The 22,027-nt window shown below is 40.0% G+C and overlaps 1 protein-coding gene across 2 annotated transcripts; it reads right to left on the bottom strand.

Moving 5' to 3' along the window:
• Positions 1–3,266: 3,266 nt before the first annotated feature.
• actn2b (actinin, alpha 2b) lies at positions 3,267–21,551 on the bottom strand. 2 transcript variants are annotated; one of them, XM_053333631.1, is made up of 21 exons: positions 21,423–21,551; positions 17,272–17,386; positions 16,950–17,069; positions 16,723–16,809; positions 16,344–16,431; positions 15,797–15,875; positions 13,067–13,148; positions 12,516–12,601; positions 12,207–12,299; positions 11,628–11,858; positions 11,257–11,404; positions 10,711–10,861; positions 7,464–7,572; positions 6,529–6,669; positions 6,032–6,214; positions 5,657–5,791; positions 5,145–5,324; positions 4,767–4,913; positions 3,929–3,994; positions 3,648–3,806; positions 3,267–3,425 (listed from the first exon to the last, which is right to left on the bottom strand). In XM_053333631.1, exons 1-21 carry the CDS (start codon positions 21,549–21,551, stop codon positions 3,267–3,269), a joined length of 2,688 nt encoding a protein of 895 aa, XP_053189606.1. The 2 variants fall into 2 exon arrangements, with proteins under 2 accessions (XP_053189606.1, XP_053189607.1); XM_053333632.1 differs by lacking the exons at positions 12,516–12,601; positions 13,067–13,148; positions 15,797–15,875; ... (3 more) ...; positions 17,272–17,386; positions 21,423–21,551 and adding an exon at positions 19,929–19,943.
• Positions 21,552–22,027: the final 476 nt, after the last annotated feature.

Here is a 22,027-nt window from a genome sequence, read left to right as displayed (position 1 = left end):
CAATTACAACAGTAACATGCTGCTTACACACTGATGCTTCAGTTTTAATGACCTAGTGGTATCATGTATAATAATATATTGTTCTGAGGAATAAAATGAGTACTTTTATTGCAATACATTAATGACATTTTTCTGCTAATACTTCCTAAAATCACATCATTTACATTGTAAACCTTGTACATCCTGGTTTGGTAACACCATACTTGATCATGATAATTCCAGTAAGTTGATATCCTGGGATAAGTCCATATTGCTGCTAATACTTTTGTACTTTTACTAAAGCACAATTTTTAATGCAGTATTTTTACATTGTTGTATTGATGCTTTTACTAAGTGAAGGATCTGAATACTTCCACCACTGCTTGTTTGGACAACTAATGGAACGTCATTAATGTCAATATTTACAACTTTGCTTTTCCTGCTTTGACAGTTTTTTTGTTTGCTGTGAAAAGGATTCAAAATACATCCATGGTCCAAGACTGCCCTGAAATTTTATATTTAAGAATAATTTTAGTAATTTCCAATTAATTGGTAAAAGAAGCTCTGCTCTTTTGTCCCAGTGGTAGCATATCTGGAAAACTAACAGTTGATGAATTTCCAAGAAGTTCACTTAAGATATTCTTGGTGTCCTGAGGACAAATCCTAATGTTTTCTTTAGCACCACTAAAGGACAAAAGTTCAACTTGTTCACAAAGTATATTAAAATCTGACCATCTTTCTTTCTCTCCAGAGTGTCCCATGTCCATTTTGATTATATGACCTTTCCTTTGTGCCACCATTGTGTCAAAATTCCACTTCCACAGCAGATATTGCATAATGTAATAGGTTGATTGCCATGACATTTGCAGACTACATTCAAGGCCCTCAAAGGGAGAAGCCTTTTGAATTTTGTGATTCACTGACCTGTTTTGCAGTATTTTTAGCCCTGAGAGGCAAGGCTCAGGGAAAAGCTAAATCATTAACACATTGTTCATTCCATCAACTTCATAGAGTGGGGTGAAGCAATAATTGCAGCGTCTGAAGATGATATTGCAGCTGTCACTTTTCTACAAGGTGTGAACTACTTAAAAGGATAGGATCAGGATTTTTCATGTCTGTCTTGTAACAAAATTAAAATGCACACGTTCTTACTGGTGCTATCCATACTGGCTGTGAAGTGTAAGAGACGGGGGAAACAAAATCTGCAAAAATGCATTTTAAACTGGTGGTTCAACAGTCTGGCCTTTTCAAATCAAATGAATATCTTTTAAAGTAACAGTGTTTTGAGAACAACATTTCCTCTGTGTGTAGCTTAGTAATGAAGCACTGTATGGAAAAACAAATACTTTTGCCATAAAATCCTAGCAATAAAGGAATATATAAAATATAAAAATGTAAAATGTAGCTTTCCCAGCACTGCCAACACAACCCACACAAGCTTGTTTGACCACATATGTTAATTAAAATATCTTATATTATATGGAGAGTTTGACATACAGGTGAAAGTGATCATAAATGAAAATATATGACTGTTCTGCAATTTATGTAACAGTATTGACAGTATTTTTTAAAAACTTTAAATACTTTGCAATATGTTGACAAATTGCATATTAAACATACAAGAAGTGATTTATCAGGTTGGAATATATGTTTCAATTGTTTTATTGGTTATTAATCCATACGTTTCAGTTAAAAGTTAAACTTACTGAAAACAAATCAAGGCTTTCATCAAAACTGGGAACATCTGGAGAGGTCAGTGAGGTCTCAGCAATTTTCATTTGCATTACAGTAAAAATAAACCTTTATTTTAAAGGGGATTGCTTGCATCTAAATAGAGTATTAAATTAATGGTGTGCTTCAGTGCCTTTGGCTCAGTCGGTGTGAGGCAGTCAATGATCCTCTTGACAGAAAATTCCAGTACTTTAATAACTCAATTTTAGCTCTCTTCAATGATTCACAAATTGGCAGAGCTGTTGAAACCAAGGACATAAAATACTTCATTCCTTTTCAGTAAGAAAACCACATAAAGATTGTTTTACCAGAAAGTAACTTGAATGGAATTATTAGGTGTTGGGCACATGTCCAATACAGTTTGGCTACATAATAACCTTTACTGTATAGCTTAAATAATAACTCTTAATATCATATTTTCTTTTTATTCTTCAAACAGCATACAACATGAGTACAATGAAAAGTAATGTGTGGCCAATCCAGCTGTGAAAAATCTGGTTAATGTTAATCTGTACTAGCAAGACGTCTAAACATGCACCAACAAAGAAAAAATGGGAAATCACTCGACTGTAAAAGCAAGCACTAACAACCAAATGTACTGTACATGTCTCCAGCAATAAAGAAGAGACAGATAAGTGTCAACCCAAAGACAAAACAGAAAGCAAATTGGACTGAGTAACTGATTAACACAGCTAATGAATCCCCAACTATTTTGACTATCAATAAATCATTTTAACTATTTTTCAAAAAGAAATGTCAAATATCCTCTGGTTTTTTCTTATCCAATGTATTTGCTGCTATAATGTATGATAGTAAACTGAGTATCACACAACTCATGAATACTGCACACTGCATTTAGTCTTCTGTGCTTTATGCATTTAAAGTGCTAAGCAACTTAAACATTTGCTTTTGCATTCATTTGGTTTCCTATTTTTCTTCTGTTGGTACTGTACATTATGTTGGTACTGTACATGTTATAGCCTTTTGGGATCCCATTTTTTACACTTTATTGTTGGATGGCAGTCTTGCTTTTGCAAACTGTAATTCAATTTATGCATCTCAAAATCCCTTATGGGAAGATTGCATTCCCAAAATTAATATACTGAAAGGACAGATAAGGAAAAAAATACATGACAGTGCTAGATGAAACTGGACTTTTATGTATATATTTTCTTCAAATGATAAGCTGCTCAATCACCATGATCAAGTTCTTCCAAATAATCTGCATTTTTGATACAGATACACTTCACCATACCACACAAGATAAAACCTGCAATGCATTTTTTCTCACAATACAATTTTAACATGGAAATTTTGTTTAGGGGACATCTTTTATCCAAGAGCACCATCACACATGACAATGCTCAGTATGACTGCAGACAGACTAATGCGTCAGATAACTAATCAACAAAAACTTGATATGGTCACAAACACATTTCATTCAACATATTTGATCCTCCTTTCATAGATTCCTTAAATTCATCAGGAGATGGAAGGCGGAGGGGGAGGGGTTGATTAGGTAAACGGTCAGTAGATGAAGGGTTTTTCTAGTCAGGTTAAAGGTCACTCTCTCCATAGAGGGCGGTGGAGAAGGCAGTGTAGTCCAGTGCCCCTGGTGGTGCTCCAGGGGCGCGACAAGGCGGCATCCTCATGATGCAGTATTCTGCCTGTTCAGGAGGCAGTTCTCTCCTCAGCTCCTCCACTAATATGTAAGGCTGTGATGGTGGAAAGGACATGCGTTTCAGACATATTTCCAAAATGATTCATGCTAATACCCCCCTTTCCACTTGAGATCATGAACAAAATTATAGACCATAAATCAGCTTGGCATGGAAAATACTTGTTAATAATGACTGGAATAGAATAGATTAGTGTCATCTAAGAATATCCGTCCATATGCCAGTAAACTACACTGACTCACACACACATACACATACCTTATCAGCTGCCAGAATCCTGAATGATGCCACAACCTGCTCCGCAGTGTCCGTGTCAGCAGTCTCTCTGGTCATAAAATCAATGAAAGACTGGAAGGAGACAATTCCAGTAGTATTGGGGTCCACCAGCATCATTATACGGGCAAATTCCACCTCTCCCTGAGTAGGGTATAGATGAAAAGAGAACAAATGAGGGGATGTAAAATACAGCAAACATGAGCAATTCTGTCAGTTACTGATAATGAAGTCCCATCTATCCAACCGCATTTAAAACACCATACCAAGTCATAACCCATAGAGATGAGGCAGGCTCTGAAGTCATCCGTCTCCATTGCTCCATTCTTCTTCTACAGGAGGCCAAATTTCAGGTGAATTTCAGGATAAGAATAGGAGAAAAATAAAGTCAAGAAAGATTGAAGCATGGCAGTGCAGAGAAAGAAACAATACACTGAGGCAATATGAGAAGATCCAACAAATATATAGTGCTTGTCAATATTCCATTAAACAAGACCAATATCTGACAATAACAATAAGATATGTAGCACTATGATATAAATAACATACAGGAGGAATGCTATCAACTTTAAACACCTAATACTTTCATGACAGGTAAGATTTGAGAGCTCAGTCATTGTGGTATTGTACAAAAAAGGTTTGATTTGTTGGGTGTATTAATCTACTCAATTCAGGCATTGAGAGGCATAATCAGTCTGTGGAATCCCCTAAACGTTTAGCTTGAATAAATGAAAACTGAGTGGATAAGTCATCCATCATTGCACTTTCACCAAAACTACAAGAATTTAACTTAATATGAATACAATATGGCTTGACATCCTACAATTGATTTTTTTGTGGTAATTTGTAATGCTCAGGGTGGAAACATTTAATTTACATCCACCATGTCTAACAAAAGTCACTTTGGGTCAAATGTAGGGTCACCTTCCTGACACTGCCCTTGGGTCTGGCAAGAATTCTCTTGGGACATTTGGGTCATGGTGCACTCAGCTACAGGACCCTCTCTAAACACAGGGCTACCACCACCTGCTTGGCTTCTTTGCACCAATCAATCAAGCTGACAAAAAAAATACTCCAGTGATGTAAGATGTTGGAGATCTATACCCGGTCGAAGTGGTTGAAAGAAGATCTGAATTCATTCATCTGCTGCTGGCTGATGCCCTTGGCATCCCGGGTTAGGATCTGGGTCTCAATCTCATTGATGGTTCGGGCAATGGTTGTAAGGAGCAGCTCCCACCCAACACGGATGTGCTGTTGATGTGATGACAGAGCAAGCATGTTAACACAGAGCAGACACACCTTGAAGAAACTGAGTGTGAATCTAAATGTTTGTTTCATACATACTTGTACATTTGAGAATTTCAGTATCTGCAATGAGTATCTTCAGAATGTGTATGTGTGTGTGAATGTTTGCACATACTGTTGACGTCAATGCATGCATATATATTTGAAGACTGTTCTCTGTTTGCCCCTGTCCTGTACCTCCATAGTGTAGTTGGTGTGTTTGTTATCGAACACAAGTGACTCTTGGATTAACTGGTGGTCTCCCTCCAACTTGTCGACATTGGGCTTGTAAGTGACAATGACATGCTCAAATTGCTTCAGCTGGGTCATCTGGTCTTCCAGAGTGCCTCCTATCTCCAGGGAGCAACGTCCAATTTCCTGTTGGGAAAATAAATGCAGCAGGGTCAACTTCATTTTTGGACCAATTTAGATGATAAGATATTGGTTTAAAGATCTCGTGGTTTGCTTACTCATGCTGCAGCGAGTCATTTGAGTAAATTCTGTCATACATTTGGTAAAGAGAAATTGTGTGCGTGTGTGATAAAGTAATTTTACTTGGAATTATTCAACTATCATCATTATCAGGAAACCACCATCATTGTACCTCCAATTTGTATAAAACATTTGAATATAATTGTCTTCCATTTTTGGTTTTTATTTGATTAGATGGAGATAACTGTCAAATTGCTTATGAAGGCTGTATGTCTGACCTCCATTCTGGCCTGTATCCAAGGTCCAATAAGATTAGCCTGGGCAGCAAACTGCCGTCTCAGCCTTTCATGGGCATGCTGGCGTGCCATCTCCTCCTGGAGGGAACCATCTCTCTGAGGAACCAACTTCTTCACCTAAAAATTACACACATGGACATATAAAGTAGATGGCTTACTTGGTATTATGCTGGATCCTCCTGAAAAGATCCATTCACATGAAACAGAAATGTGTCTTTCAGTTCAGTGATAAAATGTTAGAGCAGCACTTTTTTATCAGTGGAATGTAAATACTGCTCTCTTTACTCCTAATAGGAAGAATAATTACTTTATTCCTCGATATATGAATCTGTAAATTAGTTTGGAAGCTATAGATACCTTATCCCATTTGTTGAGAAGCTCTTCAGTTGTAAGGGTGCTGTAGGGGTTAATAATGTTGGCCTTGATTCCATAGCTCTGGGAAATTTTCTGCACCTCATTGTGGATTCCCAAGATGGCCTGTCTCTCTGCATCTGCCTCAGGTAGAGTAGCTTTGAACTGCTCATGAGCTGCGATTAGACTCTGGAAGGGAGAGTGGAAAGAGGGAAATCTTGAAATGTTATTAAAAGTTCTGTTAAAAAAAAGTGTGATAACATTATGTGGTTTTCATTTGGGTGTGACAGACTTACCAATATTATATTAACACTGTACAGATATTTACAATAAAGAGAAACTGTTTATGGGCTTCATAATAACCCAAACATGAATCATAAATCATGATGAATGATTGCGGGCAGGCTAATCTTACCTGGACTTTTTTAACAGCAGCAATGCTGTCAAATGCAACTGGAATCACAAATAAATGTGTGACTCTATTGTACTGTGTGTAAGCTTACCTGGACTTCTTCAATAGTATGCACCATGAACATGTCCTGAAGATCCTCCATGGCTCCTTCCATCCAGTTATTGAAAGGAGCTGACCTCTTTGCAAACTCCAGGAACAACTGATCAATAGTCTCCAGCAGTTTCTCTGTCCGCTGGGAGGATTACAAGATATACTGCAATGTATGATTTTTATATTTTTTAATTCAAAACAACCCCCCTGCAACATGCAACCTATAGCTCACTGTATGCTTTACCACAGTCTAACAAGGAATCATTATCCTCATATCTCACATACAAATCCAAAAAAAAAAAAAAAAACATCCCCTCACCTGTTTTGATAACTAATCCCAGGCTGCATAACACTGGCACGGCCTTGTTAACCCCCACTTTGGCTTGCTTGTTCCTGACAGGGTCCCACCCCTCAGGAGGGGATGGTAGGGAGTGGAATCAGGACAGACAACAGACCCCTGTCCCTGTCATTCAGACTTAATCCTTGGCCCTTTTCCCAGGCCCTAACACATTTGCAGGTCTGAAATGGCCAGCATGGATCAGAGGAAGTGGCTAGTGGGCTTTGAGCCAGTCACTTCCTGGACAGGACCCTTACATCTAGCCCCCAATTTTATCCTTCTATCTGGGTCAGGGATTTTAGAGGGATCCAATTTTCTCTCCTCATCAGTCAGTTATGTCTTCACTTTTCAGATGTCATTGACAGACACTTGAATATGCTTACACTGACATTTTGATTAAGTTGATCATGTATGTAACTATTGTGGTCAGGGTGGAACATTAGCACACTCTTGTGGGGATTTATTAACATATGCACAGCATCTCATTCAAGTTTTAGTAACTCAGTATATAAAAAAAGGCCATGTTCAACAAGATATGAATGATTTATCTGCGTTCTGTCAAATATCATATTGGTACCAGCAGTAAATATTGCCCTTACCTCCAGTGCTTCTCTCCTCTTCTGAGTCAGGGTTCCCAGCCTGTCCCACAAGTCACAGATGCTCTGGCAACGCTGGTTCACAGCAGCCACATCATGGTAATCCAGCTCACTGGAAGAATACAAAAACAATACTGCCATTTGTATCAGTTGTGGAAGAGAGCTCTATAGCATTTTTAAGATTAAGATGCCTTTTCCAGGAAAAAGCCACAGGTTTTGAGGCCCAACTACACAAAGGCTCATTCCTGCTTTAATGTTCAGTCTTGCTTGCTATGTTTTTTGGTATAAGAGTAATGTCTTGCCCCTGAAAGTAAACACCTAAATCCATGCATTTAGCTCAAGACTTTAGATTTAAACATGGCTGCTATCAAATGAGAACGTGCTGAAATCATTTCTGACCTTTAGGAGATCCCTTAAACCTGAGTGATGCAGGGTAAATTCCAGTCCTCATTGAGCAAAATTAAAGAGTTCTGAAAGCAAAACAGCTAGCCAAGTTAGATATATCTTTAGTTTCAACTGTAACAAGAGGGTGACAGACTAAACATTAGATACACATTTGCACAGGACTGGATTTGAGCTCCTGACTGTCAGGACAGACTTGAGGAATTATGAACCCATCTTTTATTCAGCCAGCCACAAGATGTCCTGAAGCAAATATGATACTTTGGATTAAGTAATTATGAACACACCGCTTTGATTAAACCCACACAGAAATCAAGTGTTCACGTTCCCTTTAATTAAAAAAAAAAAAAGTCACACACACAACTTGAACACAGAATGTACATTTCAGAGTGAACAGCGACTAATAGAGCTGCCTTTACTGCAGTCTGCATCAAGTTGGTTGAAAGATCTACAGGTATGGTTAAGCTTTAAGGAATTGTTGGGTCCGCTGCCAGGGGACATCTCTGGGAGCTTCCTTGGTCTGAGTGAGGTGGTTTTGATTGTCGGCGATGGGATAGTGGTATCTTTCATAAGAACTTTCATCCCTGTTGTTAGCACCAGTCTCATAATCTGTCTGGAAGTTTGAGTATGTACCAGGAGGAAGCTGACCAGTCAAGAAGAGGCGGCGGTGATAGTTTGGTATAGTTGGTCCAGCTGGTAGCATCTGAGATGACCGGTGCCCAGCTCCCAGCCGAGCCGAGGCATAGGGAGGAAATGGCCTGAAACCTTGTTCTTCCGTTTCCCTGTCTTCATTTCCATGCTCAAAGGTTGACTCGTACTGGCTCAACTCACCTGCCTGGAAGCTAGGGCCTAGATATGGAGGTGGAGCTGATGGAGAGCTTGGCTGCTCAGTTTCACTTTCTGAATTACCATACTCAAAGTTGTCTTGGAAGTGCTCAAGTGCACCTGTCTGATACTGAGGTGGAGGAGGAAGCATGATTTCATGACTGGGCTGAGATGTTCTATAGGTAGCGAAGGTTGTTGTAGATTCTTCTACAGGATCCCAGACAGGAGCAGAATTCCACATGGACACATCTGGGTTAGGGCTATAGCTTGCTGTTGAGACAGGATAACTCATGCCTTGGAATGAGCCTGGGGAGGGAGGGGGATATTTGTGGTCAAATTTAGTCAGCTGAGCAAGTGTGATGAATTTTAATAACTCAAGTTTGTCACACTAAACATTTATAATAGCTGAAGTGATATTACCTTTTTTAGCAGGATAGGAATGGACAATCCAGCTCGACAGCACAACAAGGAGCAGGTGACTGTAAAAGAAAATAGCTTGGTCAAAAACCTGACTAAACCAAACAAGTCATAAACATGTCATTATAGTAACTTAGCAACATACCTCAGCGTAAACCATAAAGCCATCTTGCTGGTCAGCTGAAATTGTATCTTCCTGTTGCAGAGCTTTTCACTTTAATACGAAAAGGGAAGTACTCTGTGGCCAATCACAGACTAAGCAGGTAACGATGGACAGGTGGTCATCATTGAGTGCTGATTGAAAATGTCTGCATGCCTGTGAACGTGTGAACCATTCTCTTCACCCTTTTCTTTTTTCTTTTTTTTTTAAAGATTTTTTTGGCACAGATGCCTTTATTTAACAGTAGACAGACAACAGGAGAAAGAAGGGGGTGTGACATGCAGCATAGGACCTCCAGCCAGGATTCGAAGCAGGGTCGGCTGCATATGTGGCATGCACTCTAACCACTCGACCACCTGCGCGCCCTTCACCCCTTTCTTAAGATATAGTTATATTCCATTCACTAAGAAAAAAGGGGGTTATATAATTTTCGTTTTCATTAATACATGACCTCAGGATTGGGTCACTGCTTTTTGCAGACGATGTGGTCCTATTGGCTTCATCAGACCGTGACCTCCAACTCTCACTGGATCGAGTGCACTCTCCGTGTTGGGGATGAGATCCTGCCCCAAGTGGAGGAGTCGATGTTCGTTCCTACCCTCACCTATGGTCATGAGCTTTGGGTAGTGACCGAAAGAACAAGATCATGGGTGCAAGTGGCCGAAATGAGCTACCTCCATAGGGTGGCTGGCTTAGAGATAGGGTGAGAAGCTTGGTCAGACCCACTGCTTCTCCGCGTTGAGAGGAGCCAGATGAGGTGGCTCGGGCATCTAGTTAGGATGCCTCCTGGACGCCTCCCTGGTGAGGTGTTCAGGGCACGTCCCACTGGTAGGAGACCCCAGGGAAGACCCAGGACACGCTGGAGAGACTATGTCTCTCGGCTGGCCTGGGAACGCCTCGGGATCCCCCGGGAAGAGCTGGACGGAGTGGCTGGGGAAAGGGAAATCTGGGCTTCCCTGCTTAGGCTGCTGCCCCCGCGACCCGACCCCGGATAAGCGGTAGAAGATGAATGGATGGATGGATGGATGAATAATAAATTTCCCAAAATCCTTTAAAACCATCTCACTTGTAAATTACACTTGAGTTGTAATGAGTTCATATTGTTCCAAATAAGTTTCTGTGCTACTTTGTTTTCTATTTTTTCTTGTCTCAAAAGTGAATAATATGAACAGATGTTTTTTTTTGGACCATTTCAAGGGCAGTGTTTACAATGTTGCCAATCTGGCACATTTGCTTTTGCTTGTCATTCTTAATCTATTCAGGCAATCTCTCTTGTATATTATACGCTGTCTAGAGCCAAAATACTACTACAAGAGAAATAGAAAACAAGACTGCAATGGTTGATTTTGCCATTAGTCCCCTGATGTTGTGTTTGGCTGGAGTGAAAACATACTCCTGGGCCTCCATGACACATGACTGCAAACGTCTGCTATAGGGAGTGCGTACTTTAGTTCCTGTGCAATGGCAGCAATCTGCTCCACTCTGTCCTGGTGGGCTGCCAAGTCACTCTCAAAGGCCTCATGTTTTCGAAGCAATGCTTTCATTTCTATCAGGGTAGCTGTTTCATAGTCCTTCTGGGAGAGGATCAGTTCTTTACCTGCATATCACACATATGGAAAGAGAGAAGGATAAAGTAAGAGGGAGGAATGATCAGATGATTAGTATTTTGGATCGAAACACAGGCCTTATTTGGTCATTGCACATGGAGAAAATGACCTGTTGTAGTGCACTACAGGCTGATTGCATTGGAAAGACTCTTAAAACCTTCAATCAAATCTCATTAGGAGTAAATCTAAACAAACCCAGTGGTTAACGGAAACACTTGAGAATTGAAAAGCAAGCAGAGAAGCAGGATTAAAGATGCTTACAGACAAAACATTGAGCTAACAAGTCAGGATAAACAGATAAACATGCAGATCTATAGATATAAAAGTGAGAGATAGAAGCAAGCACGCAGACAGGTAAAAAGTCAAATGTACATCTACAACTTACCGCTGGCCCAGTTCTCATGGTTGGTGGCTTTTTGACGAAACTTTTCAGCCAAGTGGTCCAGCCTCTCCAACCTGCGGATCTCTGTAAGAAGCCATTCCTCATAGCCCTTCTCTGCCTGCTCCAGTCCCTGCCATGCACTGGTTATGTCCTGTAGACGAAATGAAAATGATACATCACACCATCTTTTGTTTAAATTCAACCCCAGTCAATAATCTAATCCTACTGGTAGAATGGCACTGTGTGTTACTAATCAGTCCCATGTAAGATTTGAATCCTAAAGCTTTTGCCATAGGAGGTGAACATCAACAGTGATGAACACTTCTTTCATTGCTGAATTATAAGAGGAGGAAAAATGTGGAGTTGTAACTTACAGACACCATCTTCCCCTCAGAGGGCATGAAGGCAGGACGATTGCTGATGCGCAACTTGGTCTGCAGGGTGTTGAAGTTAATTTCCAGCTGGCACTTCTCCTGCACCTTAGGGGGCTTGTGCTGGCGTCTGTAGTCCCTGAAGTCCTCCAGCTTTCGCTGCATTTCTCCCATGGTCTTCTCAGGGGTCCGGTTCTCCAGCCAGGGAGTGGTGCGGCGGATCCATTCCAGCAGCTGGGAAACACAAGGACAACATGGGAATAAGTGAAGAGTCAAGAGAGCTCCATGTTAAGATAGCAGTTTGTCAAGACTGTGATGAATTATTACATTTTTTCAGCAGATGGATCTCAGATTATGGCAGCAATGGGATCCACAAGTGGGGGAGAGGAATATGTTTTTAGAGCTAAACTTAAGTCTGTTCTTTTACTTTGGACTAGTTTAGAGGCAGGGGGACAACTTTAGTGTAATATGTATGTTTGATTATCTACAGTTCTACAGGTTAACTTCTCTTTTCATTACACAAAGAGTCATGATCAACATATGCAAGGATATTTTTTAATGAAATTTCAGATCATGATTTACCTCACTGGCCAGTCTCTCATACTCCTCCATCAGTTTCTCATTCTCCTGGTTTACACCCAGCACCTTACAGATCCTGTTGGCAGCCGTCTCTGCCTAAAAGCACAGGGAGTGAAAAATAACATATTTACATGATTTCATTCATCCTTTCAATATTTTTAATAATGTCATCCTCAAAATACATTTGTTGCTCAAAATGATATGTCAAAACCAAACTGCAATAGAGGGACAGCAAATAAGAGAGACAGTGATAGCTACCTCTTCTAAAAATGAAAGTTAAGTCATTTAAGGTGATAGGTTCAGTCTCTATACCTGCTCGGCTCCAGCAAAAGCATGGTAAAAGCAGGACACATAGGTCATGATGGCTCTTTCATCAGGCTTGGGGGTGTTGATGATATCTATGGAATTGAGAGGGGGAAAAGTCAAGGTGGCAGAAAGAAAGAAAAAAGAGAAAAGTGCTTTTTTCCAGTTTTTTAGAAAAAATATTATTAATGCATATGAATGTAATTATTGAGTATGGAGAGGGTCACTTAATCCAAATGATCAAGACTGAAATATGGTTGTGTTTTACTTTACATCCTTTTATGTGCACACAAAGTGAATCTGACGTAGTCATCTAAGACCCCCTCAAAGAAATAGTTCTCAGTCTTTCACCCCATGATTAGCGTTAACTGGACACATCATATGTCAGGATACATTTGCTAGTTGTGTATGTGTGAAAGAGACTAGTGCAAAAATAGACGTCCAACAATAATATCTTCATACACACACACACAGACAGTAACATTCATACAGTATTGAAAAAACATATTTCATACAGTAGAATAATAAACTTAGGGGTTTTCTATTCCATAAAACATTACCTTCCGCATCCAGCATTTTGGGAATGTCCAGGTGTTTCTCGGCTATGTCAAAAGCCAGGTTCAGGTTCCCCATAGGATCATCCTAAATAAAGAAACACAATTCTGCATCACTGCGCAGCAATGTTGGACTTAACATGCCGCTGCGCTGACCTTCATGCTGTGGTGGACACATTATACTCGCTGATCATCTACTGTGCATGCACATTAATTTAATACGACTTAAATCAACATTTGATTGACCTGCTGAATCCTACAACTGACGTTATTGTTGCTGGATGTTTATTCAGTCCCTCACATGTTGATGATTGTTGTTTGATATATGAAACCAGTCTCAATTGGAAAATCAAGTATTAGTTTTCTTAAAATCATAAGATTGATGACTTTTTTGGCTTTTGTGTGACAACTCTGAATTGCACTTAATGATGATAATGTTTGTTACTATTATTGATTGTTTTTTTTATTTACATATTTAAATCTGTAACTTGTATTTTAACTTAATAATTTAACTTTTTTTTTTAAAGAATAAAATGATAAGCTTAGCAATAGACTCCAGTAACATTTCAAAACTACAATATACATCACATATGTTTTGAAACATAATAAACCACATTTTATTTTTTCACACAAATGACTGACAGGAGAAACCAAGTGTTTGGACAGACTAGGAGTGGTGTGTTAAGCCAACAGCTGACACTGAACCCTTCGCTGCTAATGGGACAGTCAGTGAGAGTGCATTGGGGTAAAGGGATCATGCTATCATGCTGCTGCTATTGTTCCTGTCTCTGTTCCACTGTTCCATAAAGGCAGCAGGGAGGGGGTCTGCCACACTACATGACAGGGCCAGCTGCTCACAGATCCAGTGCAGGACAGATGGATGGATGGAGTGGTAAAATGCTGGCTGGATGAAGGGATGGATGGAAGGATAGAAGGATGCCCCAAGGCCTCTGTGTCTTTGAGTGCGTGTGCATGTGTGTGTGTGTGTGTGTGGGTGTGTGTGTGTGTGTATGTGTACCCTCATCCCTCCCTGACCAGAGCTGTCTCAGCAGGCTATAACACTGCTAGCTTAATGAACACGCTCACCTGGAGCCATATGCCAGATTCAACAGCTGCCTGGCGCACAATGCAACTGTCTCCTGGCAGCATAAGCACAACTGGTGTGCAAATACATATGCCAAAAGAGACTGAAAGAGTAAGAAAATTCAGCGCAAAATGTGCCTCATCACTCATATTTACCTTGACTGCCCTTTTCCAGTATGAAAATTGACACTAGCCTTGCAGTGACGCATTAGCTTTGAATAATACATATCAAAATGACCCTTTTATAGACATCTATGTATCTTCCGATTCTTCTTTCAGGAGGATCAGCAGCCCCTCACTTGGATACACTCGGGGCCAGCATGGCCAGTCGCTGAGGTAAAGCTAAGCCTGTGCTCTGCGGGGACTAGGCTCATGTTTCTGTGACTATTCAGAGTCAACACTAAGTCATGTCAGTGAGTAAGGTGCTGAAAAGAGAGTGCCTCTGTTTCCAAAACAAATGAAAATGTCACTCCCTATATCCAGCCAAGGTGTTCCCCTGCTATACATATGCAGTGCTGGGTCAAATGTGATCTTACAGTACAGTAAGTAAAGGGAAATTCCTTCATAGCTGATATTAATGTACCGTCTGATATTTAGGCCATTTACTTTTTTGCCTCAGTAATTGGATAAGATATGTTGTTAAATCACACTTCATCTTTAAACACCAAAACAGACCTGGGTGCATTATTGTTGATGAATGCAGGAGGTCTATCGGCTGCGTTCTCTACCCTACAAATAAGCAGCACAGCTCACTGACACCCTCACATGTTTATACAAAAAAAACGAGAATCCTGGGCAATACATTAAACCCAGAACATTTAGTTGCCCAGAAAATCACTTAAAGATACAACAGTGTGCACTATTTACACTGTAAAGCTTATATGCTAATAGCAGATATGTTAAATGAATGAGGAAAGACAAACTTTGTATCTATTTGACATAATTTAAAGTTGTTTTGTCTTTTTTTGCATATTAATGACTTTGTGTTTGTGTTACTATGGAGTCGGCATATCCCTGCCATTAAATCCATTGTTGTAAATGGCACAGTGGGGGGGCATATAAAAACTGATTCAAAAACAGAAGCAAAGGCCTTATTACTTTTAATTATGCTGAAATTGTGTGCTGGGTACACCGGTGTGTTAAAGAATAATGAAGCATAAGAATAAATAAGCATGAGCTGAGACTAAATGAATTCGCTTCAGACAAAACCTTTTTGCTGTAAAGAATCATCCGTAGATTGAACTTGCTTATATCCACTCGTGTGTTCCAAATAACACGCTGTATTTCCACAGCAAACACTACTGCACACTGCTTCTGATTCTTCTGCTTCTATGACAACCGAGTGGACTTCACGTAGACGGCTTTGTGATTGTGTCTGCATCAAACACTATCATGTACTCAGATAACTCAATCAAAACAGGCAACCACATTAGCAGTGCAAGTAAGTCATTAGCAGAGGAAACAGGAAATGTGAGAAAGAGATGGCATACACCTCCATTCCTAAATATAAACTAGTCTTCCTCACAACATAGGCCAACACAACAGAAAGTGCCATTATTCTGCTTTCAGTGTGACAGAAATGTTAATTTTGTGGACTGTTAGTGTTTGAGGCTAACACACAGCATCCTGGTTACAAGTGAGGCCACACGACACCTTGTTGAGCTTAGAGTAGTCGAGGAGGTCGGGTCTGTGTCTATGAATCAGGGCGCAGAAGGCCAGGCCATCCTTCCAGCTTCACCAGCCGACAAGCAGAGAGAACCAACATGTCAGTTCAGAGATGCACCACACCAGTTAAACTAAGATGATGTTGCAGGAGAAAGTCCAGTTCTTGCATTGAACGATACCATTAAAGGTGCAACAACCGAGTGTCAACATCTGAGGCTTCATTTTTGTGAAAGTTACTTTCAGGAGGAACTGAGAGATGGTTCACTGGTGCAATAAAATATGTTTGGTGCAATAAAATGTGATGAGCTACCTGTAACTTGTAACAGATTAGAACACAAACTCCATATTACTATTGTATGTTCCGTCATAACACAATAGGTTGTTTTAATGTTGAAAGGTAAAAGAAATACTTGAATATGTGTTAACATTTATCATCCCTTTACTTTGAATATACCATGAGACAAGAATGTGAATCAGCTGTCAATCAAATAAACTATCATCAAAATCAAGAGTATTTAATATGAGCAACACTTACCTGACATGGAAGTTTTGGACGTTGACATTCCTGTAGGGGGCAGTCTTTCTCTGACACCACAGAAGAAGGCCTTCCTTGGCAGATGTTTCTGAGGAGAAAGTGAATTCACAGAAATGTAAACATGAGTTACATTGTGTACTTCAATATAACACAGGTCACAGTCTGCTTTGCCTTCTACATCTTGCAAATTTCCTTTTTTTTCATGATTTTTTTTTTTTTTGTCCTTTGAATCTGGAATTCAGTTCAGATTCTGATTTACAAGTTTGTGTCTTTTGTCTGACGGCAAGTGCAGTTATTTTTGTGCACAAGAACATTTCTATGCACATACTAGTGAATGAGGCCCAATGTCTAAAGACAATGTAGTAAGATTTGACCTCACCTTCAACAGAAATATCCTGAATGGCGAAGCGGAGGATGATAGTCCAGATCATTCCAAGAGTCATCTTTACATTCCCGTCCACAATCTCTGAAAAAAAAAACAACCTGTTAGAATCAGTTTGCACTGGAGTTAATAATGAAATCTTAATATCACACTATATATTTGTCAGTCCATTGGACACCAAATGGCTTAGAATATATTTGTGTACAGAGGAAGGGATCAGGTACCTTCTGCTCCAATGGAGACCAGTTTCACTCCTTTGCTTGTGATGAAGTCCAGTGCTTTGTTGACATTAGCAATCTTATGAAACCGCATCTTCCCTCTGTCTGGCTTGGGTAACCTCTCACCTGCAAGCAAACCATTATGAGTCATTTATGTGTGCCAACATATTAAACAGAACACAGAAAATAATATTATGAGGATAAATACGATGCTACAGGTGAATGAAAATGTGCATAGTTTCCTACTGGTGTGGAAAAGAATAAAGCATTGAAATGAACCGAGAACACATAAAATTATAATAGAAACGTCTCCCTTCTGTGATCTGACCTGAGATGACTTCCAGAAGCAGCATGAGTTTTAGTCCATTCCTGAAGTCCTCTTCAATATTTTCAATTTGAGTACCAGCTTTCCTCAGGTGGGAGTTACACCAGGCTGTGAACGTCTACCAGGAGAGGGAGACCCAGGTCAGTTAAAGCAGAACTTGATGAAATGTTGGCAAACATATGTATCATGTTCTGTGTTTGAAAATGTTTTTTCAAAAACAGTTTTTCAAGTAAGGAAATAGTGATTATATGACTGTATGTAGCACATTTTGATAAACAATAGTCTTAAAAGTAATTTGTAATTTAAGTCTAAACATCCTTTACAGACTAGATACATAAGAATAGCAAGTCTTTACTACAGAACTATAAATCAGTGTTAACCTGTTTGACCAAAGCTACTCGTTCAGATTAACCTTTAGTTACTGATTAGTGTCCAATTTCAACTTTTCCGTAAAGTATTTTCATCGCTAACAGTCATCAGAACACCATATTGTGCCACATGTGCTCCATGTTGTGCACTACATTACTGTAAATCAAGTTAAGACAGGATCATTGTCTTTCTCCTCCTATTTTTATAAAGTCTCTCAATAGCCAGCAGCAGAGTTCACGGGCGCTCAGCACTTTGGAGATGAAAGCTGGGAGCCGACCACAGAGCACATTCCGACCGATATAAAGCGTTAAATTTAGACTGCTCTGGTGTGCTTCATGATAAGAGACCGGCAGGAAAAACGTCAAAATGTTTCGCCATGTCAACATGAGAAACATGTCACGTGGACACAGGAGCAAGTTTCCCCTTCACGTCACTTTCTGTCACTATTTTGCCACTTAAGGTGTGACTGGTTACAGCTGCAAAGAGATAGCTTTATCACAATACATGTAGGCTGCTCTTCCAGGGCACATTCATTACTGCTGATCGTATATCAGTGCTGATGTATGATGACAGGCAGGCATGTTTAAAGGATCATTTTAAGGCTATCCCTCATAAACTATATGAATAAATGGATCTGGTAAATTGGCATTTCCATGTTTATGAGTGCTGTAATCAATGGGCAGATCCCACTGATTAAAGATCCACAAATACTGCAGTAAGTAGCTGGTGACATTTTGGTATTTTACTCTTCACCTTCACAAAAACAAATAGGTATTGTTTGTATTTCTATTCAAGTCTGTCATTTCATTTATAGTAAAATAAGTTTTGCCCTAATTATGATACAGTATTTGGTACTGTACATTTTAAAAGGATTTTTTAACAGAGCATTTAGCAATTAAGTACATTCACAAATTAATGGAAAGGTAGTCTGGCTTTATTTCATGTTTGCCTTTCCTTCAATTAACAGTTTTGACAAGCAATTGTATTGAACTTTGTGTTTCCTTTTATTTGAAAAAGGTTTTCTAATTTGTTACTCAGGGTACATTACAATAAGCTTTTTTATGTGATTTTACACCAGTGGTTTTACTTTGGCTTATAAACTGTGTGAAGTGACATTACTTGAGGAAGATATTTTAGCACTCTTTCCACCCTCGCTTCATAAAAATCCTTCCAGACATCTACTCAGGCTGCCCCTTTGGGTGCCTGTGCAAAAACAGAATATTACAGGCTTTAGAGTTAAGGTCATCATAGAGTCCCCAGGGTGTATGTGACTTTGAACTGCTGCCCTCCTTGTTAAAAAACGTGGCCTGCTGGTCCTCCAAATTTGACTCGGCCACAGTCGCATAACCCTGCTGCCCACTTTCCAAGTCCCCCTCCCACCCCCGCCTCGCTCTCTAGGACTACTGGCCGGTGACGATTATAGCTAAAAATATTTATGAATCACATTCAGCGAGGACCAACCCTGTCAGTGGTCTAGCTGATGCCTTTGGGGCCTCACTAGGTCAGAGACTGTGTGGAGGAGGATGGAAAATAACGAGAAGTTTAACAGAAAAGACAGGCCATTGTGAATGGATCATTGTGTTTTGTCTGATTTATTTAATTCTGATTTAACTGAGAAAATGAAAATGTTATTTTTGCAATTACATTTTTATACCTTGACTTTTAATCACCGGCAACTGAGCAGTGCAGATATCGCCACGGTCTAAAAACTTAATTATTAGTCTATGTTATATAAATGGGCACTGATGGCTTTGGCAATCAACTTGATAAACCTGTCTGAGTGAGGTAATAATTTGAAATAGTCCACATAAGCACTGTCGACTGAAGTACGACAGCTGCAAGTAAGATCTGAAATAAGCCCACTGCACCATGACTTGAGCTCGATAAGAAGTGTAAGGCTACAGGAGATAAATTATTTGGGAGAAAAGTGGCCCTTGAGGCAGTCAACAAAAGCCTTTTGGTAACACCACTGCTCACAGTGAATGTCATGCACGGCTAGGACAACAAAAGTGGTCGGGTACAGAGTAACATCATCACCTCCCCCAGTGCCAAATAGAAATGCTACACCAGTGTTTACGTATGCAACCATCAGTGATATTTCATCAATTCTGGTAATTTTGAACAGCTGCTCAGACAGCCAAACAACTCTCCAACTGTCAAATTAGTATCAGTAAAAAGATAAATATAGGAAAAATTGCTATGTATATGGACCAGGAATTTGATAATCAGGTTGCTGATTTGTGTTACCTAAAATACACAGTTTTGTCATCCCTGTGGGGACCGCAAGAGGCTATGGAACTGGAGTTGATGGCCTCCAGTTGTGCAAAGAATTGCTGTTTAATGCCTGGGCCAACTCATAAAGCCCTAAAATCAACTGACAGTGTGGTAGGCCGAGGCTATATTCAGGTGGCTTGTGCTGGTACAATATTTCTGCGTGGTTTCTATAAACAAAAGAATTCCGCACCAAGGCCACTGGATTAACCCTACTATAATGCCTTTTGGTCCCGAGGTTTAAAATTAGATGTAGCGTCCATTCTAATCCCAAGAGCGTCATCATGTGTTCGGAGCATCTGTTGACAGCTCGAATTCCTCGCGTATCAGTGGAGAGGCAGCAGTCTGGAGAGCCGCTGGAAGGCAGAGCTATTGTTAGTTGGTACCCACTGCATCCGTCCGTCAAGCCTCCCCTCCCTGTCTCCCTGCCTCCCTCCCTCCCCGCCTGCCTGGACCCCTGGCTGAGTCAAGTAAACAGCGGAAGTTTTGTGATCTTCCCCGTATAATATTAAAGCAAGAGAAGCTTCAAATGAGAGTCAAATTAAAAACACCATGTAACCCCACAAGTCCTTTGTATGAAATGTTAAGTTTGGTTTATAACGAGTAGTTTTGACAAGTATCACACGACGTTTTCAATTTATGTTTCAGCGAGAAAGTTAATTATTAACGTATTCAACAAGGACATACAAGCTACCTAGAGTTATACACCAAAATATCAATAAGGAAGTTCACTGCAAAACTACTATTTCCATGGCGACGGTGGTAACACTACTAGCCAGAGTAAGACGGTGTCCGCGACATAACACACTTCTCCAAGTACACATGAAAGGAACATCTCTGTCGAAAAGACGTGATCTCTGTCGCCTGTCACCTATCACATGTCAGCCTTGGCATTTTTACTTGTAATGAAGTATTTGTATAATGTGGTATTGACACCATCCCTTTTAGTAAAGGATCTGAGTACTTATTCCAACACTGCAGGTCACAGAATTTCATGGGTCACCAAATACGATGTAACACCCGCTCTCTCTCTCTTTGATTTTCGACTTCTACTTCAGATAATGCGATATAGCTGAAAATTAGAAATATAGACCAGTAGCTATTAATATATCGGTGGCAGTTTCTTCATTATTTATTTCACATTTTTGTAGTTTTTATGACTCATATGGAAGTTCAACTTCAGTGCTTACAGGTAGGCTACTAACAATTATTAGTGGTTATTGAACACACACACACACGCACACACACAAACGACAAAGGCTTCCTTAGCATTGCGTCTATGATAAAAGAAACATTCATTTTAATCTGCCACATTTCGAACTAAATTGGAGTTATATGGATATAGGCTATTAAATTAACTTTAATGAACTTTCAAAATGAAATTCCATAAATTAAAACACTGGCATAAGTGTCTTCGTGTTTCCACTTTACTGTAGCTTCCACAGAATAGTGTGTAAATGTAGCCCACTTTATTCAGATTTAGTTGAGTTATTTCTGATGACTTTAGTACTCACTTTCCTCTGCTGTTGCTCCCAGGCAGGGTCCAGCAGCATGTCCCTGTCCCATTCGTCCTCCTGGAGCATGTACTCCTCCTCGAAGCCATTACCATAGCTCACCATTGTGGTCTCCACCTGGGTCATCATCATTTTGGCGTCGCTTTCTGTGCCCCCCAAAACTCAACTGAGTGTTATCCTTCGGGACGGAGTTTGGACTAACTGCAGTCTTGAATACGGGATAGTTTTCTGACTGTCGTCTCTCTCTCTCTCAGCTGCCGTCTTCTCTCTCTGACTCTCTCTCGCCTGCCCTTGTCCTCCCGACCTCATAGACGTCTGGCCCCGGTTGCCACAGATGAACAAGCAACGGTATCATTAGTACTGGACAGTCACGTGACGCCTTCATACCATCCCCTGAAATCCCCATCACTCAACAACACCCACCCACATAGACTGCAACAGGACACTTTCTTACCTTGAAATCAATAAAATAGCCTTTATTGTAGAAAAAAAACAATTTCAGACTTTCATTTAAGACAAAAACCAACACAAAAATGGGCTTGGAAGATATAAATAAAATGCTTCTTCCTCAGAAGACCCCAATATTCTCACATTGAGAAGCACTT

This window comes from Scomber japonicus, chromosome 14 (assembly GCF_027409825.1).
Source record: "Scomber japonicus isolate fScoJap1 chromosome 14, fScoJap1.pri, whole genome shotgun sequence".
Taxonomy (NCBI): Eukaryota; Metazoa; Chordata; class Actinopteri; order Scombriformes; family Scombridae; genus Scomber; species Scomber japonicus.
This window is presented reverse-complemented; position numbering and strand designations above follow the sequence as displayed.